Here is a 27,543-nt window from a genome sequence, read left to right on the forward strand (position 1 = left end):
AGAAGAATATAAATTAGGTTAGAAGTACGGGGGTTTTGAAAGTGTCTTTTCTTTTGTTATTGCAGTGTTTTTTAGTGCAATCCTAGTGTATACAGGTAAATAACCGACTTCGCTCCAAGGGTAAGTTGATATGGACTAGTTTCTAATGCATCGCTACTACTAAGAGCCACATTGATATCCATTTCGGCCTTAAAGTGTATGTTTTAACCCCATTGGTGCATCCGAGTGTTTTAACTAGTGTTTAGTGCCCCAGTTACTAACAGCCACCTCATAGAGCAGTTTGCGCCCACAATGGTAAGTAGTTTTGTTGGTTTGATTTCTAGCACATATCGTGATTAATTCCCTGCAACAGTTGCCACAGGTTGGATTATTTGCGGTTGAAACTGTCTTTAAGCAGCCCCAGTTTGCACATTTTAAGCTGTTTATTCAGAAAAATCCACACTTAAACTGCTGAATTTCCTAGCAGTTTAAGGCGAATGCGCTGTTAAAAGAATTCTTCAATCACCGTGAAGACTGTGGGGGTTTTGAGGGGTTTTTGATGCAAGTGGCGCTGGAGGATTGAAGTTGGCCCAGCTGGGCACTCAAACAATTCCTGGCGATGATCCTGTTGCGTCCAGACAGGCGAAAATAATCCCGAACAGCTCTCAGTATGCTCACGCTCGTTCCCTTGAGCTACATGCGCCTTTGCCGGCTGGCTGGCCGCGGTAAAAATTATTTTAAACACTCTTAATCGACCTTAACTAGTTCAGTGTTTGGTTTTTGAAGGTTTGCGTGCGAACGGCCTGCATTAGTGTTTGGAATACGGTGGATAATCATCAAGCTCAGGTAAAGCCCCTGGATTGGATTGGATAGCTGGGACGCCTCCACTATTTGTCACGGTGTTTGTTTGGATAAAGTTGGAAAAAATCGCTGCCCCAGATCGGCGGATTTAAGCCGACGCTAATTATAGGCTCGCGAAAACTTTGAAATGTCAATAAATCGGCTGTTTGTCGATTAAACTGGGCCGATAGTGGAGAGTTCCATTTGGCTCAAGTGGGCTAAGACTGGACAGCCGAGGCCAAATATCCCCGCTTTTTGTATACATGTAAAGTGTTAACAACGAACAGTGTGTTTCGTGATTATCGCTGACTAATTTCGCCAGGTTTACGCAAAAGCGCCATAAAAAAGTCATCATTCAGTCGTTTATGGGCAAGAATTGACTGTTTCATGTACTATTGCTGCCGATTTCCAGGGTTCTGATCTACTAGGTTGTCTCGAATGTTTCCTTCCATGCTCTCCTACTAGTACTACGACTAATCGAGTATAAGGAGACAGTTTATTTGTCTTTCTATAAATGCTTCAATGAAATCAGCTCATGGTGTCAATATCCTCGCAACGCTCTGAGTCGCACTGAAGTCGCCCTGCTCTAATAAGCACCCGATCGTTACAAGTGCGATGAATGAAATTGCCGCCGAACGGTCCATCTTGCCAATTAGCGTCCAAAAAAACCTCAAACTAAAACCGTCTTGTTTACCTCCAACGTGGCTGTCAACTTTTCATCTAACAGCTCATTGTGTTGGCCGTTTTGTTTCGTTTCGTTTCCTTCTTGCACCTGAGATGAGACAGATTTCTGCTGGTTTTTGTACGTATTTTTCTGTTTTCAGCGTTTTCTCTTTGCCCTTTAAATCGGACTCTTCTTCGGCTCACGCTAAGGTCATCGCCACTAACCGATTAACCTCCGACAACCCCCCCGTTATTTGCAATCCATTAACGCGGCGTAAAACGGCATTAATTGCTTCCTTTTGAATCTCCTGTGCCATGGGGTTCAACGAAATCTTAACAAGTGAGTAAATTAGCATACGAGTTTCAATTTCACTGGTTTGGGGATCGTTGCTGCGGGTTCTAATTGCTAGCAACAAGCTTGCTTCAATTGAAGAATTGAATGTGAAACAGTTGAAAATGTCCCTTGAGTTGCTATAATCTTCTGGTTGGCCCGTATCAAGAGCTGCTGCAGATACTCTGTCTTTTCGGTTTTGTTTTTTTTTTTGGATTTAATGGAAAGGAAATGAATGAAGTCATTCAATTGACATGGCGAAAAACAAAGTCGGGATGTTTACCGAACGAATTTAGACATGAAAAATCGGCATCTGGTCGGACGATTTGGAGGTTGCCGTCTATTTTCGAGTTCGAATCGAAAGATCGTTGAGCATAAATGCACGTAACACATCGACTCTTTGTGTGCATGCTGTTGAGTCCAAGTAGGAAATTGAAACGTGCAACTATTTGAAGACTTCGAGCGCGCATCATCACGCCCGTTTGCCTACAATGAGGCCCCCATGCAGCGCATACAAATCGCTTTAATAATTCTCATATTAATTGGGAATGGATTCGAAATCACTTCGAGTGCAGCCGAATTCTGGCGATTATTTTCGGAGCAGCAGGAAGCTGCTTGTTTCTCCACTAATAAGATTAGGTGTCTATTTTCGATCTTCTGTTTGAATTTCTTCGCTGTTCCTCAAACATTGCTTGGCCGAACTGCGTAGGCTGGATGTGGAAAAGTGGCCCGGAAAGCGTCCCAACTTGCCACATTTAGATTAATCTCAATTTGCCTAATTGCTCATTTATTTAAGTGGACATGAAGGCCAGTTTTCCAGCATTCAAACTCTTTCAAATACACACGGTGATTGCCGACTATTAATCCCATTTTCTTCATAGTTCGGGGATTGGATTAGATCCCCTTCATAGGGATGAGTGAAGTGAATCCCTAAACCACCCTAATCTAGTTAGACCCGATCACACGCGTTTTTATGCGAAAGTTTCCCTATTTTAAACCCCACAAGTTGTCTCAATTGATTCCCGTTTGAAACGGCCGCATCAGGGTTGGCCTTAATGGGGGTAAACAGAGCCAACGGGGTTTATAGGCGGCTAGCCCTGTTGCCGCTTGTCGCATTATTATAGTAAAAACACGTTTGCCGTTGAACGTTTCTATTCAACTAGAAAGTGTTATTTTCCGACCTTCACTAGGGACGATTTCATTCACTATTCCAACTTGTGATCAATGGCTTATTGTTGATGGGGGCCTAGACGGTAAGAATCGTGGCAACCGAGCCCCACTGCCACCATTCGACCCATAATATCCGTCAAGTTCCACCATAAACACACGGGAAAGGTGCGGGCTTCGTCTGAGCAGCCATGGAACAAAACATTGAAACTCCTCATTATTAGTCACTTGGTGTGTGTTGAAGAGTGATGGCGCACTTCTTCGCCTTCTCGATCTTCACTCGTTAAACGCCAATCGCAGTGCGTATGTGTCACACAGTGACAAATGGTGATTGTTGCAGTGTAAACGTTGCCGAACCATGCCCTTAAGTACAGTATGTGTGAGTGTAAGTATGGGGTTGAGGACTCAACTCTTGTTCGCTCTTTGAGGGTTTGTTGTACAATTGTCGATTGGCGAGCTGAACTGGAAGGCATAGTTTTCGACAAAATCGATCCTGTGAAATCCATTTAAATGGCAATTCGTCCATGGTCGATTTTGACAAAAAAATTCGGATGCTAATGACATTCCAGACATGTGACGGACGGCGCCAACAATTTTGCTAGTGTCATTCAAAATGGTAATTCTTATCAACCGAACCTGGTAAATGGTTGTTTTCGCAGGCGCCACGTGCGTTCCCATGGATACCCTGTTGTCTACCGGTGTTGGGTGGCCAATGGTATTAAAGGTTTTCTAGTGGTTGTTCGTGAAGTTTACCTGGTTTGTCTAGACAGGCCATTAGCATGGGCCGGGTTGAACGATAGTAAAAGTGGTATCTTCTTTAGGCCATTTCGGTTCTAAATGGGGCCCAATTGGGACCGGAAGCAGTGAAAGTGAAACATTTCGGTAGTCCAGTTGTCAGCATGATTGATCTTTTGTGTCTGCTGCTGGGTGAGGAATTTCGAGGCGTTTAAAGGCTCTCACTTTCTTACAGTGTTTTCAGTCAGTTTGTTCGGGAAAATTGGGGGTTTTTCACCAGTTTTCGATGGTTCTTTGCGTAATTTTTGCCCAAACACACTGTTGATCAGTGGCGTGTCCGAATGCAGGATGGAACAATGCAAAACCATTACTCTTGAAGCGTTGTGAATTGGTTTAGACATCTTTTAGCTAGTGAATATCGCTCTCAACAGTGTGTTTCGCGATTCCCGTTCAGATTTCACTTAATTAAAGGCGTGAAATAAGCGCAAAAATTCGCTCAAGTCGTTCGTATTGTGTCCGGGTGCAGGTAGACGTAACGAAACTAATTGCGGAAATTAAAAATCACCGTATTTTGTATGCTGTTGGGCGTCTAGCGCTTGGAATGCGATTGGCTGTTGTTGGGGTGATATTTCATTGAATCGGCAAAGGAAACTTTGACCAAGAACCGAAATTTCCGCTTATATTAAGCCATCGCGCGGCTAAAATTAGGAAATGACCTGGCGGCAAACAAAATCTGACATTTATTTTTAAAGTGCGCTATTTTTAGCGCCCGTCTGTGCCGCCCTTGCTCCATGCCCCTCACTCCGAATTTCACGCTTCGATGTTAACGCTCTCTTTCCCCAAAATTAGCCGCACGGCCACATTGTGTTCGTTCTTCCATCGGTCCTCCGTCCGCATGCCATCTATCAAAACTCTCTCGTTAAACGAATGTTAATTGAATCGCCGACCCGATTATTAGTTGCGCAATGCATTTCAGGATTGTATAACATCGCATCCTGCCCTCTAACTTTCATAAATTCCATCTGGACTCTCCCACAGTGAGAAGAAAAGGGCCCCCCCCAAGTGAAACGCGTCTTATTTGCCGTTATCGTTGCCCAACGCATACCGCTTTTAATAACGGTCTTGTAAACAATTAGGCTATTAATGAGTGCATTAAGAATTTACGGCCCGTTTCTAGGCCACACGAGATCGAACAGCCTTCAATCAACATTCCACTCATGCTCGAATGCTAATTCTCCCTAAGAGATGTGGGTTACCACGGCAATTGGCCCTTTTGCGCCCCTCGAAAAACCCATTTGATTTCGAATGTGATTTTCATTGGATTGGCCCCGATCTGGCCCAGTTCCAAGCCGTTTTTTTCCTCGTGTCGACTTATGTGATTAGAGAGAGAGAATCACCTTGAGTTTGGCCAACCAGCACACTCACCTCCTGCTTAAATATCGCAACTATTCGTTCGGCGAGTGGCGAGTGTGTTGAACAATGGCCCGATGTTTGCCCACTCGCCAGCTAGAGATTCATCATCATCATCATCGTTGTTTGGTCGCGATCAAGGCTGGTCAAAGGTGGCCGCTACGGCAGTCGGAAGTTGTAGCATCAAGGACGAAAACCCGCAAAAAATTGAAAGTCCATGTGCAGATGGGGAAACAATCGCAAGTGGAATGTACGACGGGTTCCCATAATGTTTGCTAAATGCGGCCCAATCCCGTCATTAAGAGCCATCAATCATCGGCAAGCCATGGGAAATTTGCCATTTTTTCCGCCGATTTCTTTTCCTTTCATCTGCTGCTTGTGTTATGCAGATTTGTACATACTTTCCTGACTGTGTTTCAATTCCAAATCAAAATCAATTGCTGGGCTTCAGTCATTTATTGTCTATTTATCAATTAAAATACGTTTCGGTGTTTTCCACCATCATCAGTTTCTATGTGTAGCGTTGTTGCTACTGCTATTTTGATTTGGTTATGCAGATTGTTTGATCCATCTTGATAATCCCACACGGGCCGATCAAAGCGTTCCAAACACTCCGTTACCTGATGTCTTCACGTTTTTGTTGTTGCTGTTTACTTCAACCCATGCACGTTGAACCCCAATTATTCCCTTCCAGTTATCAACATCGATTATTCGCAAGCGACCACACGTGATTGGCGCATTATTGGATTTATCAGCGGTTTTTCAAGTTTCAAGTCTTTTAATGCGCGTATTGGTACGAAGTTTGCAGGAATCGAAGGCAAAGATTAACAGTAGTAATTAGCAATCAGTGTGTTGCAGGTTTTCGATGTTTCCGAAGTTTCACCGTGTTTCCATAAATCAATGCTAATCCTTGATGGGATTTGTTTGTGTAACAATGAGTGTACAATGCCATGTTTGGCTTCTGATGACTTCACATCTCGCCAATAAACCTGAGCGAACTCATTATTCGGTTCGCCAGTAGTGGTGCCTCACATGCATTAGTTAAATGGTTTGTTGGCTTTGCTCGAGAACTCGCCAAGAAGTAAGTCAAAACAGTCGCGAACGCAACCATTTGTCCTTATCTTGAACATGCAAAGTGATACGTTTTGCCATGATAATTATGTAAACGCAGTCGCTCCGATTGCATAAATTACGTTTTTTTGTCGGGGAACAAACTGGGCTGGGCTGGCCGTGGGAATATATTCGCTTTGGTCGATTTTCCAGCCCTAAAGCTAAGGGTGATTGAAGAACGAATCAAGCATCCCTCTCTGCTGTAGCAACTCTTGCGCCTCAACTGGAACCCACTGGTGATCTAAACTTTGTCACTTTGCAGATTGTGAGCAACCGACCGCGTCTGTGGTCGTCACAAACCAACATCCGCATCAAGGCGCCCCAACATGTGCCGCCCCTCTACACGATGAACAGCGCCGAAGAGATCGCCACCTACCAGTCGCCCCAGGAGTTCTACGGGTCGCCCACCTTCCTCAAAAGGGCGACACTGGGGCACAGCGTGCCGGAGAAGGCGAAGAAAGAGAAGAAGTGGTCAATCGGCAGCCTGTTCCGCCGCAAGAAAAAAGAGGAGACTGAGAGCAGCAGTGAGGAGGAGCAGCGCCGCGGGTTTTTGGGCCGCAGGCGGCGCAAGAGCGACGGCAAGCGGCGGAAAGCCAAAACTACCGGTTTCGATCACATCGTGCTGCCCAAGACGCAGTACAATGGATACAACCATCGTGAGGACACGGGTATTCTGTCGGATCCGTCCGGGGGGTTTTCCAACTACACAGGGCGGGTGAGCGGCCCTGCAAAGCCCGAGACTCTGTATGTGAACCTAAGCCAGGTGCACGCGAGCTCCTTGGGGTCAGGCGACAGTATCTTCCAAAAGAAACGGGGGAAGGAGCTGGTGAAGGCGCGAGCAGCTGCGCGCCGCACCACCCTGGGCAATGAAAGTTCTTCGGAGGAAGACTCCTCGCTCAGATCCAGCTCGTCCCTGCGAATGCGCAGCGACGAGAGTCTAGCCAGAGAAGGCGGGTTGAGCAAGAGATCGAGGGCGGCACGAACCGAGCGATACCTCAAAAGACACTCGCGGGATGGCGAAAATCCACACAACTACCTGCGACTGTCCAAGTCGGATGACCAGCGGTCCCCCAGCCGCAGCCCGAAAATAGGCCTCAGCACTGTGCCGCCCAGTCACGGTCTGCATGGCAGGTACAAGGTGAGCAACTCCACCAGCAACCCCTCCTACAAGCCGCCCTTGTCCATGAACGAGTACAACAAGGGGCTGGAGGCCAGGTCCGAAGAGCAGGTTCTCCATGTGAATTTCCCGATATTGCGGCCCAGCCCGCAAGGGCGGCAGCCGCCCCAGCCGCCTCCTAGGGATCCCAGCCGGATCACCAGAAGCCACTTGGAAGGCGGGCGGCCGACAACCGTGAACTTCGACTCCCAGTGCAGGGCGGGGCTTTTGGCCCCGCCCCGATCCAGTTTGAATGCTGATTGTCGGTCCGCCTCGGAGCTGCACATTCCGAGCGATCGGTTCCAGATCGGGCAAGTGGTCAGGCCGGCTTCGACCACGCCCGAGCCGCGTCGAGTGGAGGGGTTCAACTACCTGACCGACAAGCACCCGCGCAGCCGCAGGCCGATTGTGATCCAAACGGGAACAGTCGAGCGCAAGGACTCGCCCACTCAGAAGGCGCTGGACTTCTGGAAGCAGATCGAGGAGAGCGTGAACAAGGCCTGCCCCAGCCCGCACGCGCAGATCTTCACCAGTCAGACGCACGTGCAGTCGCAGGTGTTCCTCCCGAGGGCGACCAGCCCCTTCCAGCCGATCGAGGCGTCGCCCAAGCGGAAATCGGCCAATCTGGAGGAGGCCTTGGACGAGCTGGAGGCCATCTACAACAGCCTGCGGCTGGGCGACGAGAACCTGCTGGAGCGGGCGGAGCAGCGTGAGAACGAGACGCTGGCCGAGGCGCGCAAGAGCAAGACGGTCCACGCGTTGAGCGACTCGAGCTTCAGCTACGAGCCGTTCGACCAGGCGGGCGGCCCCAAGCGCAAGAAGGTGGCCAGACGATCCAACTTGCCGGACACCAAAGGCGATGACATGTACCATCGCAAGCTGGTCAAGGAGAAGGCGGCCACCATCAGCGACCCGCAGTCGGCGCTGCTCAGCTACCTGCTCAACTCGCCCCTCAACCAGCAGAGCGACGCAAAGCGGCCGCCGGTCAACCGGGATCAACCGGACGTGACCTACGACGACTTGCTCTACCGGAACGTGCAGCGCGCCAACGCCAGTCCTCGCACTGTCGACCCCCAGCCGCCCTTCGGCATCCCCCTGGGGCCGGTAGCGGCCGCTCCTCTCAGCGACTACCTCCACGCCACGCCTGCGGAAGTGCTCCAGACCCCGAAGAAAATCCCGGACATCGTCAAGGACGACCTGGCGTTTAGGAACTTGCGCAAGGAGCAAAAGCTCGACCTCAACTACCTGAAGAAGCGCCGCGCCGTTCGATCGCTCTCGGCCAACATCGGCAGCATCCTCGCCGAGGACGTGGAGAGCCGCCTCAAGAGCAAAACGCTCACGGACATAGCGGATGCCATGGAGATCGCCAGGCGCGTGCTGCAGGAGAAGGGCAAGAACATCCACAACACGCGCAAGGCCTTTATGAGCGACACTGAGCTGAAGCCGGCTCCTAGCGCCGACTCGCTGCAGGAGAGTCGCATGCGGTTCCTCAGCGAGCTGCGGAACCCGCCAAGTCCCACTGTGCTCTGCCGGCCGCCTAAAGGCCCCACTCCCGAGCGCAAGCCGACGGAGGAGCCGCACTCGACCAACTCCTCGCTGGACGACCTGCTGAACGCCTTGGCCGAGGAGGCCAAAGTCACCACGGAGCGCATCACCAAAGAGCTGCAGGAGTTGGAGGCGCGGCGCAACAATAAGCTAGTGAACAGCAGCGAGCTGATCGAGTACAGCAAAGCTCCTAGCGAGGAGGCGCTGGAGTTGCAGCTGCAGCCGCTTGCGGCCGAGTCGGCCAACATCGTGCAGTCCTGCTTCAAGGACAGCTCGGAGGAGCGCAAGTCGCACGACTACGAGCCGATCGACTCCGAGCAGGAGGAGGTGGGGCCGAAAAAGTGCCAGTCGCCGTTCCAAGAGCGCAAAGCGGAGCTGGTCGCCACCTTCCAAGAGCTGAAAGATGACATTGACGGCCTGAAGATCCCCTCTTTTGACCCGAACCGAACCGACTCGATCTACGACAACGTGGCCGAAGGTGAGCAAAGGTGTGCCGCTTGCCCGTCCCCTAACCCCGCCCCTTCTAACTGCGATAGCGCTAGATTAGAGGCGCTAGAGAGCCTGAAGAGCCCCAAGCTGGTGCTGGAGACGGCGCGCCGCTGCCCGAAGCGCGCCGATTCGGTGGCACTTGCCTGCTCCTACGGGTTCGCATGCGCCCATCAGCTTGCCGCTACCGACCTGGCCACTGTTTTAAGCCTGCTGTTCGCTGTTATGTCCTTTATTGTTGCTTTGTTTTTGTAGGTTTTTGTTTTTGTGTTTCACCATCAAATGGTTGCCACCCTCGGAATCGTTCATTTCACTGTTTTCGCCTGCATGTTCTTACGTGTTTTTTGTGCCGATTCTCAGCCAACAAGGGCGTTTGAATTTTTGAACTTTTCTGCGGAAACGTTGTATTACTTATGTGAGCCAAATAATACTGTTAAGTTTGATTTATGTTCCGATCAATGTAAATAAATGAAGATTGTGTTTGAATAGATGGCCCAAGTTGGTGCAACGCTCGTTTTCAAATGCAACCCAATATCTTGAGAACTCAGGCAGTTCAGTACAAATCATCACAAACATTGCGTGCGTGTCAGGTTGTGCAACGTGTAAAACTCATCTACTGTCTACAATTAACCAAATCAGGTCCTTATTTTAACAAGTTGGTGCGTTCTTGATCATCGCTTCCGTCGCCCATGCCGCCCATTGCACCGCATTCAGTGTCTTTCAGCCGACTTTCTTTGCAGATCTCTAACAAATTGTCCCGGCATTTGAGGTGTTGTACCTTACGGCGTTTGTCAAGCCCGTGGCGAATGCGCTATTTAAACGCTCAAAAGGAGCGAAAACAATTCCTTATTCAACCCACTCCCTATCTCGTTTGGCTGAGAAAATCCTGCCACTACACAAAAAAACCCGCGCTGCATCAACCAGCATTGCCACTTTGAATCATCCATCGCTTCCCATTGACAAACGATTGTGATGTAAACGTGCTCGTTGTCTGAAGGCAATTGAGGGGGTTTACACCGGCCGCCTAGCGACGGGCAATTGTGTTAGAGATTTGCCGTCAATACTAGCGCATCTTTGTTATGTTTTTGTGCATCTTGCATCCCAGCTGACGTAGGTATGCTATACATGTAGCCTGTTACTCTGTCCCCGTTTTTTTGTGACCACTGTTTTTCTTGTAGGTTAATTAGTGTGTTAGACCAGTTGCCACCCAAAAAAAATTCACAACCTGTCAGCGCCCTTTTGGAGTGATCGTTGTGTCGTCCGCTTGCGCTTTAGACTGGGCGGATCCAGTCCACTGTCTGCTGCCCTAACTCGACCTTTTTCCGTTCGTTTTGATTAGCTGTTAGTTAACAATCCGGAACACTTTTGTGATGATTCGACAGCTAAGTTAGATGTAGACCTAGACTAGGCCCTTAATGCTGTGCTTTTAATATAGAGTGTTACTTAATGTCAACAACAGTGACTTTTTGACATTGTCAGTGATATTGACAATCAGGGGGAGGCACCTATGACAGTTTGACGGATTCTTGACGGTTATGTCAACAAGTGTCGTAATTGAGCGTTATTTTGAAAGCAAAAATTGTGCGAAAATGACCGTCGCCTTTCAAATCCTCACTAGCTTAATATTGGATGTTTGTAATAAAGTGTATTGTTTAAAATAAGGACCTGTTTTGAGAGAGTTGCCCGAATAAATCGTCTGTTCCTTTAACCGTCTTGTAATTTGGCATGCGGACGATGCAAGTGCGGCGGCGTAAACGAGCCCATGCAGGCAGTGCGCGCCGATGCAAAGTGGGTGAGTTTGTTTCGCGTTCTTTACGTTATTTACTATTAACAACAAATTGGTTGGAACTCTACCAACTGCCTGTCGAGTTTTGGTAGCAGTGATTCTAAAATGTTATCTGTAAACTAATTTTTGAGCAGGCGAAATTGGGGTTTCACAGTTGAGTGGTGGATTTTTCAATTAGCGCACGGCCATCACAGCCGGTTAATAATAGCGTTTGATGTAATCGAATATTGAATAATAACTAATGCGTGAAAGCACGGTCGCATTTTCACTTTGCGTTACCTAATCGAGTTCCTGGATGGGCCAAGATGACGGTGACCGAGTTTCGTTCTTCAGCCGACGCTGACCAGGTTTGGGAACCTGTAGTCGATGAGTCACCTGGTTGAGGTCAACACTGACTGATTAATGCGCCCACAGCTTTGCCCAAAGCGAACCCATTAGGGCTGAACTAGCGAACTGGATGGGGTTTGCTGATGATGCATTGGAAAGCGAGTTTGAAACAAAGAAACCAGCTGGTAGGGCAGGCATGCCGATGACAAATCGCGAGCCAGCGGCGCAGCAGTGCGGGTTTTAGCAAATCTCGAAATAGTTGATTTGAGATTCTCACTCAGTCCGTTGGTGGGTTTTTGCCGTGTCCGAGCGGGTTTTCTACCTTGGTTGGACGTAAACCCCGGGTTCTACTCTCATTGGGGTTCGGACGACACTCCGATCCCACTTGGAAAGTTTCCGTGAGTACGCGCCTAAAGAAGTTATTTTTGCCAAGTTGACGGTGCGCCCCGTTCCGCTCGAAATGCGGCAATTTATCAATGTATTCGTAAATGCACTTGCCAGGTGATTCATTCGGCGAAAAACACACTCACAGTTCCAAGAGATTTAGAACACTTCCTGATGCGAAAAAAAATGGAATAGTGGAAAACCATGAAAGCACGTGATTGTACCGTACCTCACGTTGGAAACCATGCAACTGTCCAAGGACGGAACGCAAGGACTCTGTCCGGCCACAAAAATGGAAACAACCGCACTGGAAGTTTTGCGCTTTTGTCGATGGAGAGGCGCCCAATTGGCCGGATTTTTAGCCAACGGACTTTTGTTTTTTTCAATCGTCGTGTCAATGAAGTGAGGCATGAATGAAAACACTATTTGCCCATAGGTGAGGGCATTTTGCGCGGCTTTTCACTTGCCAATTATTGCCAAATTCGGCCGCTTTCACTTCAGGTTTGCACTTTGCGGGCTAAGGTGGCCTGAACGATCGATCGATCAATCAGTCAACAACAGGTATCAGATATTTGCCACTTTCGCCCCGGGCACATTATGTGGAATCCACTTCAGTTGACATACAGGGTGTGCACGAATTAATTTAAAACACTTTAAATGACTGGAAAAGGATTTTTGTCCAACCATGTAGCGGCGCCTTAAACACTCCGATCGGGATTTTTGTCCGCCAGGAACGTTCAACTTATCTAATCGTTCAAACACCCTGTATGTCGTTTAGCTACATGGCCATTGGGTAGTTTTTCGCCCATTGGCCAGCACCGGTACCCATGCATGTGTTACTCGCAGATTTACGGTGCTTTTCGGCCAGTTTACTCTGGTACTGGCGCCAGTGAACATTGCAAACCAAACACCCTGGTTGTTGAGTGGAACTGTGTTTAGTGAGTGTGTTTTTTCCCGAAATTTTGACCAATTTTTCGTCCGTTGTCTTAGTCAAACTTGCCATAAGAGCCCCGCCTTCCTGACACACGAAATATTATTTTTAGCTAATTGTTTATTGATACAGACAATCACTGAGTAAACGAAGCGACGTGATTAAAGCGCCCGTTCCTTATCAATGTCCTTTCCTAATCGGCATCGATAACCTTTCGAAATGTGAACATGTGTGTCATTGTGTTTTGTTAGAAAGTCCCCAGACTGAAGTGTGTGTTTTGATTGATCCTTTTGATACACAGCGGCCAGGCGCGTTTTTTCGCTTTCCGATTAATTCGCATGTTTATGGATGATGTACACATGCCGGCAGGCGAAACGTAATGGATTTATTTTTAAATTGTTTGCCCGCGTTTTCCTATAGTTGAGATAGGCGAGGCCGAATCGAAAGTGCATTATTGTGCGTTCTTGAGCTGTGCGAACCAGGAAAAACGCATAAAACTGTTCAATTTTTTGCAGGTAGGTCCCAGCGACGTTCACGCTTCAATAGTAAATTGCCCAGATGGTTGCGCCCTTTCTCCTGCCCTGATGCAACGACCATGGCAGACAATTTCAAGGTGAGTCAATTTTCTTCAATCGTGGTCAGATCGCTAGTTAGTTATTATTGCAAGTGCGACAAGGTGGTCACCCATATCGCCACAGGTTAAAAGAGACAGAATCTAGACAAGGGGGTCGTCATTTTAAGCGACTGTTTCTTTCTAACACACTGGCGTTTCTTCCCCTTTGCAGGAAAATCGCAATAGTCGAATCGCCCGGTACAAAGAGGAGCGCCGCAAGCAGCTAGCGGCCGATTTCGGCAACTTGGAGTCGCCACGCATTCATGGCGCAGGCTCCTCGAGTAGCTCGGAGGGGCCGCGCCCCACCCGCGCCTCACGATTGAGGGCTCAAGCCTCTCAATCGTCCATTACTCCTCTTGGCGGCTTCTCCCCTTCCCCAAATCTGGAGCCTGGAGTGGGGCGTTTGAATTCGACCATGTTGTCGCACCACGAAGAGTCGCCCAAAAGGGGAGGGGAACGCGACAAGAGCAGCAAGCGCAAGTCGAACCTCAATCGGTCCCTTACCTCTGAAGTGGTGCCGCCCCCAACTTGTTCCTATGGTAGGCTGGTGCGTCCTCTAGGTAAAGAGCGCAAGTAAGTAATAGAGTTGCCGTTGCAGATGACGCCAAAACTGCCAGAAGGCGCCGCCGGTTCTTCCCGCAAGAGGTGCTCAGTCAGGCGCCCAAATCTTCGACCAATCACCAATCTGCCTCATCAGCCATGCCTTCGCCTGTACTCTCCACTGCCTCAATTTCGCCCTCCAGCCCTCTCTATACGTCGAACAGCGCCCCCTTAACTCTGGTCCCACGGTGAGTGTCCGTCCCATTGTGCACAGCACTTGCATTCTAACTCTTGGATATTTCAGGCGCTCCGAGCTGTCTGTTCACATGGCAAACGCCAGGAAAAGCGTCACCGCCTCGGACCCTCACAAATACAAGCCATTTGCGGCCCGCAGGGCCCAAACATCCAGTCCTAAGGACCGGAACAGTTCAAATGCCGCCAAGGGCCGCATCGCAACCTCCACGGAGGCCAAATCGTCGGACAAGGAGAAGAGTGTCGGTGCGTCGATGAGCGGAGCGCGGACGTCGATGTCCGACAATGAAACCAGCAGAAATATTGCCAAAAGAATGGAAGAACTCACGGCCTTTACCAGGGAAACGTTGGCCCGCGTAGAGCGCCTGGCCAATCGGACGCAAGAGCTTCCAAAGAGTCTTGCCAAACTGGTGAGTGACTTGTCGGACAAACGGAACGAATTCAACTTACTTGAACAGACTGCAAATATTCATTTTCTCACTTCTAGGAAGCGAGACCCTCGAACGTTCATAGAACTTCAGCAGGACCATCATCGATCTTGAAACGAAACCGGAGAGAAGAGAAAGAGACTGCAGTGGTTGTTAAGAATGAGCCTCCTGCTGCCAGTCATGCAGCGCCCGTTTCCATCCTGAAGCGAACAGTGGCTCGCGGTAAGCTTTTCCAAGAAACACCGAGGCCGCCTGAACGTCCGTTTTTTTTTCAGATGAAAAGACTGACCCTCACTCCACACATACGCCGCCAGTCACATTTTCGCCCAGCGTCGTTGATCCGGCCACCTCCAAACGCAAGCAGGGCATCTTGAAGAAGCGACGCAGTCTGGACGAGTCCACAGTGATGCGGCATCGGAGCTGCAGTCCGGATGTTGCCAACAAAGCTTCAGACTTCAGGTACGTTTCTCAACTCACAACTTGCTTAAAAAGTTCATTCATTACGCATTTCACTCAACCTCAGATCGATCCTCAAGAGTCAAAGAAGGTCCTCGTTGGAAGAGCTGCGCTGCCTCCAGTCGCCCGAGCCGCACATTCAGGGCATCCTCAAGCGCAAGCCCTCCCGCAATGAGGAGGACGATGTCTCACTGAGCTCTCCGCACAGCATCCTGAAGCGCCGCTCCGGAGCCAGCAGTGCAGGTCCTTCAACTCTCAAAACCCGCTCGTTCTTTTACGTAAAGGCGTTTGTTCTTCACAGGCAGCACTGGCAGCACTCCACATGTCTCCATCACAACTGCAGTGATCCTGGCGGCTGCAGGCGGGGCCGAAATGATTCTGGAACCCGACGTTCAAGACCCAGTGAGGCCCATTTTGAAGAAGAAAAGCTCCGAAGAGTGTTCGTTTAGGTAAGGAATAACGTGGAAGCTCGGGCTATGATCGTACATACTAAGTAAGTACGTAAACTTTTTTCAAGTGAGAGCACGTGGTCAGACACGCCAAAGCCCATTTTGAAGAAAAAGTCCAGCACGGACACCGACGATGGCGACGACAGCAAACCGATCAGGCCCATCCTGAAACTCCCCAGAGGAAGCAGAGAGGCGCTGGACACTGGTCAAGAGGGCTGGCACTCGAGGTTCTCATCCGGAGAAGCTGCGGAAGGTAGGAAGCTCCTTCAAAGCGCCCAATCGCAGCGCCTCTGAGGTTTGATTGATTCCGTAGATTGTCCAAGGCCACGGCTGTCTTTCTGCGGCGACAGATCAGAAGAACCAGACAGTCGCAGGCGCAGCTCCAGACGCCCCAACACGATCTGCTCGGATTTTAATGTGCAATCGAACGCAATCACTCGCGATAAGGAGGACGATCGGGACTTGAGGAAGGCGCGAACCTTGTCCGTGCTGGAACTGGTCAAGACGTTTGAGAAGCAAGTGGGTGGGGCGGTAAGCACGGGCGCCGTGCCGAAACGGCCGTGCCCGAAGAGAAGCAGCGACCGCTACCGAACGCAGCCTGTCACCTCCAACGAGTTGGAGGAAAGGTGAGCCCATTTATCGCCATTTCGATGCTTCTTGTCGACCTTGCGCCGAACTGATTTATGTTTAATCTAATCAGCAGTTGTTCATTGAATCGACTTGTTGGCAAACATCGCCAGTTGCCAAAAAACCACTGCGTTCGCGCTTTCCTCAAAATACGCATTTTTCTCTTGGCACCGTTCCCTCGAGTTTCACAAGAGCTTCTAAAATTAGCCGATCGCCAAATTCACTGTTCAGTTGATCTTCCGCGATTCGCCTGCCAGCTGCGTCTAAATCACTTTATCGGTGAGTGCTGTTTAGCTGCTGCAGCTACTCACGCAGTAGTGCCTTTTCGTTCTTTCCAACTACGTTGGGCAAGGACAGACACAGGTTATTTTATGGGCCAAGACAGGTAAAAACTGTTCAATTTTTCAGCCGCAACTTGCTGCGCCAAGAGGAAGACTCATCCAGCAGACCCTCGCAACTCGTCGCCTACCAGTTGTCCAGTTCGTCCCGCTCCCTGGACACTGGAACGCAAAGTTTCGCCTCACTGCAAGATGAGAGTCGCCTGAGTTGCTTCCTAACTTCGCCGTTCCACTCCACATCCCTAAAGCCGGTGAGTTGCTGATGTTTGCTTTGTCCTGCCATTTGCTGACTGGTTGGTGTTCTTGGGGGGCAAATTAGGCTTCCCCCGAAAGCCCCACGTGCCATAAAACCTCCTCGGACTCAGCGTTTCAGTCGCTGGGCGACGGATTGGAGCTTGAAGAGCCCAACGAAGAAGCCGAAGAGTTGACGCTTCGCAGCGAAATGGCCAATCACATGAAGAGTCTGGCTGATGAGGTCCTGAAGAAACGTCTGGAGAGAGGTGTGTTGCATTAACAGCTCCCAACCCCAGTCCTTGTAATTCATCCTCCGAATGTTGCAGATTTAGCAGCCGGTGAACGTCGCGGCATTCTAAAGCCTCTGAGCCCAGAAGGGGCGGCAGCGCCCAGGCGCAGTCAGTCGTTTGCCCTTAAAGGCGCCAAGTCGCCCCAGCCCCTGCGCCACGAGTCCGCCTTCCACCAGGTGAAGCCGTCAAGGGCTGATGTGGCCACCGATAAGGACGACGAGGGAATTTCCTGCAACGGCTCCGGATCGGACTCAGAAGGCTCTGAGGCAAAGCCAAAGCCTGCCAAGATTAGCGTCAACGTGAGCACGGCAGGAGACGACACGACATCGGAGGGCGAGAGCTCGGGGGGGCGCGAAGTGAAGCGCATCTTCCGCAACGAAAACAAACTCAATCTGAACTTCAAGTAAGTGATTGATGGTAGTTTAGTGAGCGGACAAATGTGATCTGTTTTTTGGTCTTAATTTTGAACGCCCTGTATGCGGTGCTAGATAAAGTTGCGTTGGAAGCGGCACAAGTGGCAAAGACCTGCCCGCAAATAAAACATCTAAATATAAAGCGGCTCGAGTAGGCGAGATCTCATTAATTTGATACAGGGCGAGCGCGGTTTGATTACAGCATGATCGGCCGGAAGCGATTGGGTCCGGATGGTTTCATGATTTACCTGTTGATGTGTCCGATGGGTGCCAGTCGCTTGATAATGCCTGACCATAAAGAGGCCGTTTTCCGCGAATCGTTTTATTATTGAATAATCTAAGCCATTTTTGTGCGGCATGTTTTATGGGGAAGTCAGTGACCTTCTCCATCGGCTCATTGCTGACCACAAAAGCCGGACACTAACCGAAGAAGTGCTGCAATTTTACGCTTCTGTGCACACGATGTTTTTTTTGTCTTTTTCGGTATTTCATTCGCATTGCTCGTTGTAGGTTTCTATTGGGTGTTGAAAGTGTGAACATTTACAGGGCGGACGGCTTATGATTTTTTCCTTAAAATATACATTTCCATGGTGTATACTATACCTAAGTTGAAAATGAATGAAATGCTTCAAATAGGTGCAGCTTTTCCGCTCAAATCATTATTTTCCGCCACTGTCAAAGCTCGAAAAGCGCACCAATTTGAAATCCATTCTATTCTGTCTTCATATTCTTCCTGGTTTCTTCATTCGCATCTTCATCAAATCAGCGGCGGGGGGGGAAGGACGCACATTTTTTCAGCCAACCCTGGGATTGTTCTTGAACTGATTCTTCTTATCAGCACTTAGTGCTGATGATTGATGATTTGATGATTCACCCCGGAAGAAATCGAGGTGAAAAGAAATCTGCAGTTCGAAGAAAACCAGTTTGGGTTCCGTCACTGGGTTTACATCGCAACCTGTTCCTTGTTTCTGTGCGTTTTAATGGCAACGTGCAAGATTTTGTACCTGATTTGAAATACGGCTCGCGTCCGACGAAGAATCGTTGGTTAAACGGGCTTAATGAGGCATTTTCTTTGTAGGTTGAGCGCCAATTTCTGATGATGGCCGCAAATCCGAAACTTCCGTTTCAGTAGTAACAGTGGTCTTAATTGAATTAAAAAGAACTTAAAGGCTCATTTGAAAACCCATTAAATTTAGAAAGTTTTACGCCTAATGAATATTTTAAACGTAATGCTTTGAACAACTGGTATTTTGACAAATAATCTTCACGTTCCCAACTGGTGAATTATGAAACGCACAGCCCCTGTAGGTTGGGATGAGCGTGGCAGCAATCAGCGGTAACCATGGCAACCGCCTTGCAACACCCAATCGAGCGTATACGAGGAGCTGGAGAAATGTACCCAGTTGAGCAATCGCTTGTCGAGACGATGGGGCAATAAACTAAGTGACGAAAGAGCCGGAAAAATGTGAAGCCACGAAGTCATTGCCTTGGCATTTGAGCGCTTATCGGTTGCAACATTCGAAGAAGATTGTTGTTTGATGTAATTGATGTGCACCAGTGGGCAAACGAAGGAACGCCGACAATAAATGCCTGATTGCACGGCCGATTTGATGCTAATCCGATGGAATTGCGCAACCTGCACATCATTTTGCAATTGCGAGCGTGCCGACATTCTTCGCAGCTTCCTGGTTATCCTTGTATTTATGGGCGAAATGAAGAACGTCCAGTGCTCCGGCACCTGTCACACTGTTGTCAACAATTGAGGGAGGCGTGGCCTGTGCGTAATTCATTTGTTCTTGCACCGTGACGAAAAAACCGTTCAGCCGTCAGTCGTCCGAAGTGCACCGCGTCGGGCTGTAGTAGTAGGCTGTGGTTGCGTCGTTAATTTATTACGTCAATTGGCGCGCGCGCGCGCTTTTTTTTCGAACGGCATTTGTTTTGCGTCAAAAATCGCGCAAAATTGCTGAAAAATCTAGTGGACTGTTCCCCCTGGGTGAGTCCGAAGGATCTATTTGGGAAACTGGCCATTTAAGTTCGATTGGTGCTGATATTCAATAAGCGACCAGGTTGCGGACTGTGTCAAGGACGTGTTTTATTAGAGGAAAATTGAATTTCGATTTCGAATGTTTGTGCACTTACTAGGCTGGAAGCAACACACTTTTCTCGCCTTTAATGTGCTGATAACATGAATTAATTAAGTAACAGCTTCCACTGCCTTTGTGTATGTAACAGGCACTTTTAATTGCTGTCGGGGTCAGCCAGGGCATGTTAATCAAACTCGTCATTATCGAGTGTTTCAATATATTGAATAACATCGTGTAGTTAATTCTGTTATGAATCGCGTTTTTTTCCGAATCTACATGTTTGCTAAACCCTAAACAAACCTAAACATCACACTTTGGCGTTTGTTTGTCCCGTTGTTACCCCACTGTCGCCAGACCGCGTCTAGCAGCTTCAATCGATCCCCTTTTTGGGGGTTAAAGCACCCGCTCTAAAGTCGAGGGGTGTTTTTGCACAGCATCTGGTTGAGAGGGTCTCAAGGTTTCCTTTCAAACCATTGCCAAACGCTAAACGTGTGTGTGAATCGGTGATAAACGCGATTTACGATCGTTCACTAGGGATTAGCTTGATGTTTCATTGGCGATTAGCCGAGCGAATAACAAAGCTTTTGCGAGTAATCTGAAAAGGCTTCGTGCTTTATTGATTGCTTAATGCACCTACTGAAGGAAAAGTGCATTTCTTTATCGATTCGACATTGTCCTGTGTTTCAAAAAACACATGTTTCGAAAGGACATTTGCTGAACTGTATTTTGGAAAAAAACTCCGCTCTATTACACATTCCTAACCCCTAAAAGGATAGAGACAAAAATGTCGCGGTTTGGCCGAAATGCGCAATCAACTTGGAACATTTTCGGTTGTTTGTTTGACCGGTTGCGGCCGATCCTCCACCTGTTCAAACATGCCATGGCGTGTTTCTAAGAGAGCCCTAATGGGGCTGCCTAAAAATACAAGCGGCGGATTGGGGCGCGTCAAATGTCAAACAACCAAACCGGGAAGACGCTCTATTTCGGGACGGCGCGCTTCCTGTTAATGGTCCTCTTGTGGAGTGATCCATGCAGTGACGTCACTGGCTAATGGACGTTTTGTCTTTCGTCAGTGACGCAACTGGCCCAGTGGTATTACAAAAAGGTTCCGACTGCTCGATTTGGCATCGAGTTCAAAGTGAATTGTGAAAGTGGCCGCAAACAAGCCATTGCTAAACGGCAATAAAAGCCCATTGCGGCCAATGTTCGATTATTTCCTCTGCCGATAAGGCCTCCTTAACTGCGGCGACCTCATTAGCGCTAAACTGATTGATAGCCGCTCATTTGTACTCGGGAGTAAATATTTACCAAAGCAACACGTTGGAGAAAGCTGTGTCATACCGTTTGCATTTTTCAGACAACAACTAGAAGGCTGCCTGGCGAAGAGCAAAAGTTCCTCAATTTTGCGGCCCAAAGCATGTGACTATTCAGGCAACTCCAACAGCTTGGAGCAGTCGGCCGGCTTGGAGGATCCCGATACCACGCCCCGCAAGGCCTCGTCCACTCTTCGCAGGTTGGCACACTCCTCCAGACCGATGTGGCGTGAGTTCCGGTTAATCTGAGCGAGTTTTAGGTCGCACACTCACACTGCTGGGGCCATGCCCCGCTCCATTGCCGCCTTGCGGGCGGAACTGCAGGAGAATGGAGAGAAAGGGTGGATGAAGCGGGTGCCGGTCAACAATAACAGCGGCGACGAGCTCAAGTCGCTCAAGGAACGCAACCGGTACAATGTAAGTTGATTGCAAAATCTTTTGCTATCATTTTGCCCCATGTTCCCCTGTGAGGAGAACGGCGGTCAATGAGTGCAACTGTCAGTTCGCAGATTGTGTGAATGACGTTGTGGCAACTCTACACACATAGGGGAATATCAGGCAAAATCACCGATTATTTAGCTATTGGACTTCAGTATTTCTTCAACCTGAAATTTGGCACAAAATACCCACGTTATCCAACATAGAACGCATCTTCTAAAGCCCGCATCCGATGATACGATGGTACGAAAGTGTTTCTATTGGGCGTCGTCGTACGAATTGACAGATCTCCAACCAATAGAAACACTTTCGTACCATCGTATCATCGTACAAGCGGATGCATGGGACACGGGTGTAAGTTGGGTTTTGCGCGATTGTCCGTGCAGGAACTCTTCGAAACCGGGCAAATTTACCAGATATTCCCCTAGTCGATGTGCCGCTGGTTGCCATGGTCACCATATGGAAACACTGGCCAGTTTTTAGGGGCATATGGAGCAAATGCGACCTGAATTTGTAACCGAACTTATCGGTCTTGGCTAGAAAGTGAGAAAGAAATTCACTTCGATTTCCGCATGCAAGTCATGATTCCGTCACCTCGTCCTAAGTCTAGTTTTTATAAAGCGTTCGTGACTGATTTTTTCCATGGCTGGCGGGCCTCGTTATTGACATTCGGCTACATGAAAAAGGTTATTCGTTCATTTCCGCTTTGATCCCAATGGTATTGAACAAGGTAATGAACATCGACGAGCTCTCAGCTGCACAAGGAAAATATCATAATTGAGCTTTAATGCCGTGCGATTTTTTCGGACTTTTTGGGAAAATTTTGTTCTCTTGTCTTTGCTCATAGGTGCGATGACCAATAACTCCACACTAATCACATTCGGTTCGAACTGTAAATGTTCCTGCAATGGCAACGGAGCGTTCCTAATCAAGAAACAAAGCGAATAAAATTCCGATGAGTCAAAAAATGTTGGCGAGCCAAGTTATCTGACAACTCGCATTCTAGTGCAGTTATCGGTTCGCTCCGGTGGTTTTTCAGCTTAAAAGCCTCTCAAAATGTGGCTGCTAATCGCCACCGCGATTTTGATTCTACTGCTGTGCCACATTTTTACCAAACTAACATCAAACGGCGGTTTGCAGGATGAATTGTCCGAAAAGTCGCTGTTGGCCGCTAAGAAAGACGAACTGGATGCGGCGGCCAAGCAATGGAAAAACCGTGTGGAGAAAACCGATGCGGAAAAGTTTTCGGTTGCGGGAAAGATGAGCGAAAAGATCAAGGATGCGGTGCCCTCCATCAACATCCCAGCCGCCGACAAGGCAAAGCGAACGCCACATGCGAAGCGATACAAGGGTAGAGAAGGTAAATTTTTTGAATCTAGAGCCATGGAACTGGCACTTTTTATTCCATTAAGCTGATAAAATAAACAATCATTCAGGCTTATCAATTGCTGATAGATAGCGGCATTATTGGGTATACAGGACGTTTGAAAATCGCACTTTAGCTTCAGTACGTGTCGCGAAACTCACTGTGTATGCAATTAAATTATAAATATTTATTGCCCCAGTCTATATCTTAAAACTTGATCGTAAATACTTGCAATTGTTTAAAGTAGAGTGCGTCTTATTGAAATGGACGACGACTTTGATTGCACAAGCGAGTTGGAGTTGATGATTGTTTCAGACTCATCGTCAACGCCCGCTTCGCCAGAGAAAAACACCCACTTCGACTTGACCAGAAGCCAATCGGCCCTTGCGCCGATCGCGCTCTACAAAACACCCGGTAACTTTGGCTAATCGCCCCAATCCACTCAACTCCATCAACACGTGATTTTTCCAGAAAAATCGACACCAATCAAAAGTCGCGTGGTTCCCATTTTGAGGCCGGACGACAACACTTTTACAGCGTTCTTCGAGAGTGTGGAAAAGTCGACAACCACAACGGAACGTTTGGATATCAATGCGGAAGATTTGGATGCGGTCGAACGCGAGTCGCTGTTGAGCTTCAAGAAAAATGTCCAGGTAAATCTAATTGACTGCTGTTTAACATTAATAAACATAGTTCGAAATAAGTTTTTTGAAATGTATTGCCGTTGAAGGTGCGAAGGCGGCGCGGCCAGTCCCGCAACCCGATTAAGGCTTTGGCAGTGCGAACCGACATTGCGAGCGAATACACTGAGACCATCACCGGAGTGGCGGAGAGAGAAAAGAAAAGACTGAACATTGAGAAGCGTAAGTTTTCTCAGCTTAGCGGGCAATCAAACTGGCAATTTTCCCTCTTGCAGTGGCCGAGAATTCGAACAAAGCGGTCGAAGCGCTAGCGGGCCTGGCCAGCAACGAGGACTTCAAGGCTGTAGCCTTGAAAAAGGGCGCAGCCACCACCCTACTGCAACCTTGGAAGCAAATCATGCTGTTGCAGATCAAGGGCAGGCGCCAGGTTCAAACGCGCCTGGTCGAGCCGGTCGTTTCCAGCATCAATGAGGGCGACTGCTATCTGCTGATCACGCCGACCGCCCTTTACAACTACGCGGGCATCTTCTCGAATGTGATCGAGCAGAGTAGGGCGGCGGACGTGGCCAATCACATCCAAAAGACCGGCGATATGGGCTGCAGAGTCAGCAAAGTGATCGCTGTGGGCAGCAAAGACGTGGCCAGGCGGCAGCTAAAAGAGTTCTGGAAGCTGCTGGGGGCGGCGGATGTGCCGGAAACTGTAAACGCCGGGCACCCGAATGAGGATGAATCCTTCGAATCCAACATCCTGCAAACCAACATGGTCTATGTGGTCGAAGACAATGAGCTGGCGCCTTTCAGCCCCTATTGGGGCTCGATTCCCAAAATAGAAATGCTCAGCGAAACCAACGTGATTGTCTTCGACTTCGGGTCGGAAATGTACGTGTGGAGCGGCAAAAATGCGCCTCTGGACCGCAAGCAAATCGCCCTTAAACTGGCAAAGGAAATGTGGGCCGAAGGCTACAACTACAGTGACTGCACTGTCAATCCCCTGAACGTGGTGGAAGCGCTGGGAGAACGCCAAGCCAAAGAACTGCCACTCAAGGCGGAAAGCCGCCCTTCTTGGGCCTTGTTTGCCAAAATCACCCAGCACCGGGAAACTGTGCTGTTTCGGGAGAAATTCCTGGATTGGCCCGACTATTCCCGAGTTATTCGGATGAGGAATAGCGATCCAGGTGAGATGATGATGCAACCACCACTTTTTCCCCTAAATTCCCCAAAAACTCACCAGTTTCACTCAGGCAATAACAACGATGTCTCTTTGTAAAGGGCTGAAGCGCGGGAACGGGTCCATCGTCATCAAGCCCTGTAACGTGGACGAAATGGTGAAGGCCAAGGGCGACGATCCAGATTTAGTGATCCAGAATACCCATCTGGGTCGGGGCGAGCGGCACTTTGACGAGGAAACGCGCCGCCTCTTCGAGTACGACACGCAAGAGATCAAGGCCTGGCGGATCATGGAGAACACTCATGAGGAACTGGGAGAAACGTCCATCGGCAAGTTGTTGCTGTTAAACTTGATTGGTGTGATAACGGCACGTTTTTAGGTCAACTCTACGACGGCGACTGTTACATCTACTCATGGCGCTTCCGACAAACCGTCAAGGGCCGGGAACTGAACGGTAACCCGTCCAAACACGCCCTAGTTGGTCGCGACATGTGCGTCTTCTTCTGCTGGCACGGCAGCAAATCGTCCATCAATGAAAAGTGCACGGCCGCCTTTCTCACCGTCGAGCTGGACAAGCAAAACGCGCCGCAAGTGCGCGTTGTTCAGGGTTCCGAGCCGGCCGCCTTTCTGCGGCTGTTCGGGGGCGGCATGGTGATCCACCACGGCAAAAGGGGCGGCGAACCCGTAAGAGAGCGGCCCCGACTGTTCATAGCTAGAGGCGAGCTGGAAGGCGAGGCCTACCTGATGGAGGTGCCGCTCGAAATGGCCAGTTTGCGCAGCCGATCTAGCTTCGTGCTGGTCCAGGCTGGCGCCAAGCACGGCCTGATGGTGTGGCACGGATGCAAAGCGAGCGAGCAAAAGAGAAGGGTAATTCTGCCCACCCAGTCGCTCCAGATCCAGATGTAACAGCGCTGATTTCAGGTGACTGTGAAGATCGCTGAAGGATTGCTGAAGGCGATACCTCTGGAGATCTTTGCTGAAGATCTGGCGCTTGATGCGTGCCTGACCGAGATGGTGGAGGGTGAAGAAAGCGCCGAGTTTGCTGGGTTTTTGGGCGCCGATCGCACGGCCTACCACTCTCTCCTGCAGCGGGAGGAGGAGTTCGACTTCACTCCGAGGCTGTTCAAGATGTCGAGCATCACGGGCGACTTCACAGCCAGCGAGATTTTGTGCCCGCATCGCAGCCAGCATTCCAGCCCGTATCCTTTCGTCCAGTACGAGCTGTACAGTGCCAGCCAACCAGGTGCGTCCTTCGGCAGGCTTTTGAAAAAAATGTCCCTGTTTTGCTTAATTTTGCGCCTTGTAGGGTTGTTGCTGTTCGACAACCATCACGAGCTGTGGCTGTGGCAGGGCTGGTGGCCCGAGAACGACGAAGACAGCGAACTTAACACTGATCAAACTGGATCAGGCGCCATCAGGTCAGTTGCAATGTTCTGAAATGTTCGTTATTTCGGTCAACACTTTTTCGCGCTATCTAGATGGCAGGCTGAGCGAAGAGCGGCAATGCAAACCGCAATTAATTACTGGCGAAAAATCCACGGCGACGACAGCGAAGTGGTCGCGCACGCGGTGTGGGCGGGCTTGGAACCATTGGAGTTCACCCAACTGTTTCCCACGTGGAAAGTGCGGCCCGATGTCAAAGAGCTGAGCTTACAGGTGAGAGTAATGGAGAAAATCTGTGTTTGTTTGACGACAAGACCCGGTTTCGCTGGCAGGATGGAAAGAAGGAGAACGACAAACTGTCAATCCAGCGGGAATTGGCTCTTTTGTCGCGCACCACTTATCCGCTGGCCGAAATCCTCCAGAGACCGCTACCGAAAGGCGTGGATCCCACTCAACTGGAAGTCTATTTGTGCGATTCGGATTTCCAAGAGCTGTTGGAAATGTCCAAGGAGGAGTTCGAAAAGTTGCCCTCATGGAAGAAAACGTCCCTCAAAAAGGAGAAGGGTCTGTTTTGACCGCTGAGCACTTTGTTCCATATTCTTGGCCAATGTTTCGGACTCCCTTCCTATTGATTTGTTCGTTTGTTTTTTGATTAAAACGAAAATTACTCATTGTTATTGAGTGGGCGCTGAGCTCATCACATTAATTAATCGAAACTGCCATTTTTTGAAGCTGTTCATCCACGCCCTCGGAGAGGGCGTGGTTTTTTAAAACCTGTACTTACATTTTATACAATGACGACGCTTGTAGTGTCATTGCTAAGTAATCTGTTTAGGTTAATGTCTGTCTCCTTCTTCTTGCCCTCTCCCACCCTCTGTTAGCCGGCTTCGGTGTGTGAAGCCCCAATTCGAAAGTGTTGTGATAATTTAGTTCTATTTTTGTTGTATAAATAGTTTAAACTGTGATTGCCTACAATCGATTTGCGTTGGCGGGAACAAGTCAAACAACTGTACATACAGCAACCAGGTGCCTTGATTTATATATTTGCTGTTTCTAGTCCCATGTTATGGCAAGGCACTCTCCCCTCCCATACAGAGCCCTTCACGCATATGGCCTTAACTACTCAAGTCCCCGTAGCCTATTTGTGTCTTTGTAACGTTGTAACATAGTCTCTTGTATATCGCTTTTCTACTACTAAACCCCCGTTTAAAATCTTACAAAAATGCACCGATTTTTTGTAATATTTTTACGCCACTTTTGTTGTCGTGTACTCAGTTTTTTCTACGTTATCAATTTACATTAATAAATATTTTCAATAAACGTTGCCTTTTATTTCCGACCAAAGGGGTGCTTTTGCCTCACTATTTTTACACTTCAACCCACTGGGATTTGGGTGGTGGACACAGTGGTTTGGAGTGGCAAAACAATAGACAAATGTTGGGACCCTCGAGGAAAATTTCATGCTTGACCATCGTGGACTTTTTTTTGAACTGGCGACTGATGCGCATTGAGGATTTTTTATGTCGAAAATAGTCCACTCAAAAATAAGTGTATTGTTGCGGGAAAAATATTGCATTTTTGTGCACTTGGGCCCGATTTGCTCCCAACTCGGAGCCCGCTCGCACGCCCGCTTAAAAATAGCTCAGCATCAAACACATGC

The 27,543-nt window shown here is 48.9% G+C and overlaps 1 protein-coding gene across 5 annotated transcripts; it reads left to right on the plus strand.

Moving 5' to 3' along the window:
* Nucleotides 1-2: 2 nt before the first annotated feature.
* Nucleotides 3-27,203, plus strand: LOC109542202. Of its 5 annotated transcripts, XM_048669961.1 has the most exons (29): nt 696-704; nt 766-825; nt 6,498-9,414; nt 13,366-13,463; nt 13,636-14,002; nt 14,062-14,251; nt 14,308-14,665; nt 14,743-14,905; nt 14,959-15,142; nt 15,207-15,382; nt 15,441-15,588; nt 15,657-15,841; nt 15,902-16,214; nt 16,624-16,804; nt 16,873-17,053; nt 17,114-17,480; nt 20,932-21,087; nt 21,148-21,304; nt 22,466-22,685; nt 23,007-23,105; nt 23,163-23,344; nt 23,422-23,554; nt 23,608-24,507; nt 24,602-24,829; nt 24,880-25,367; nt 25,422-25,743; nt 25,807-25,918; nt 25,979-26,156; nt 26,216-27,203. In XM_048669961.1, the coding sequence occupies exons 3-29, from the start codon at nt 6,582-6,584 to the stop codon at nt 26,456-26,458; spliced, it is 9,162 nt and encodes a 3,053-aa protein (XP_048525918.1). In that variant the 5' UTR covers nt 696-704; nt 766-825; nt 6,498-6,581; the 3' UTR covers nt 26,459-27,203. The 5 variants fall into 5 exon arrangements, with proteins under 5 accessions (XP_048525917.1, XP_048525916.1, XP_048525918.1 ...); XM_048669960.1 differs by lacking the exons at nt 696-704; nt 766-825 and adding an exon at nt 3-120; XM_048669959.1 differs by lacking the exons at nt 696-704; nt 766-825 and adding an exon at nt 161-294.
* The last annotated feature ends 340 nt before the right edge of the window (nt 27,204-27,543 follow it).

The sequence above is a fragment of the Dendroctonus ponderosae genome, unplaced genomic scaffold, assembly GCF_020466585.1.
Source record: "Dendroctonus ponderosae isolate FM_Combo_2020 unplaced genomic scaffold, Dpon_F_20191213v2 Dpon_F_20191213_9, whole genome shotgun sequence".
Lineage (NCBI taxonomy): Eukaryota > Metazoa > Arthropoda > Insecta > Coleoptera > Curculionidae > Dendroctonus > Dendroctonus ponderosae.

Coding starts and splice junctions, on each gene's coding strand:
- LOC109542202 (XM_048669958.1), top strand. CDS start 6,171: ATGGTTTGTTGGCTTTGCTCGAGAACTCGCCAAGAA. Junction 9,415..13,365: donor CTACGACAACGTGGCCGAAG/GTGAGCAAAGGT, acceptor AATTTTTTGCAG/GTAGGTCCCAGCGACGTTCA. Junction 26,157..26,215: donor TCAAAGAGCTGAGCTTACAG/GTGAGAGTAATG, acceptor TTTCGCTGGCAG/GATGGAAAGAAGGAGAACGA.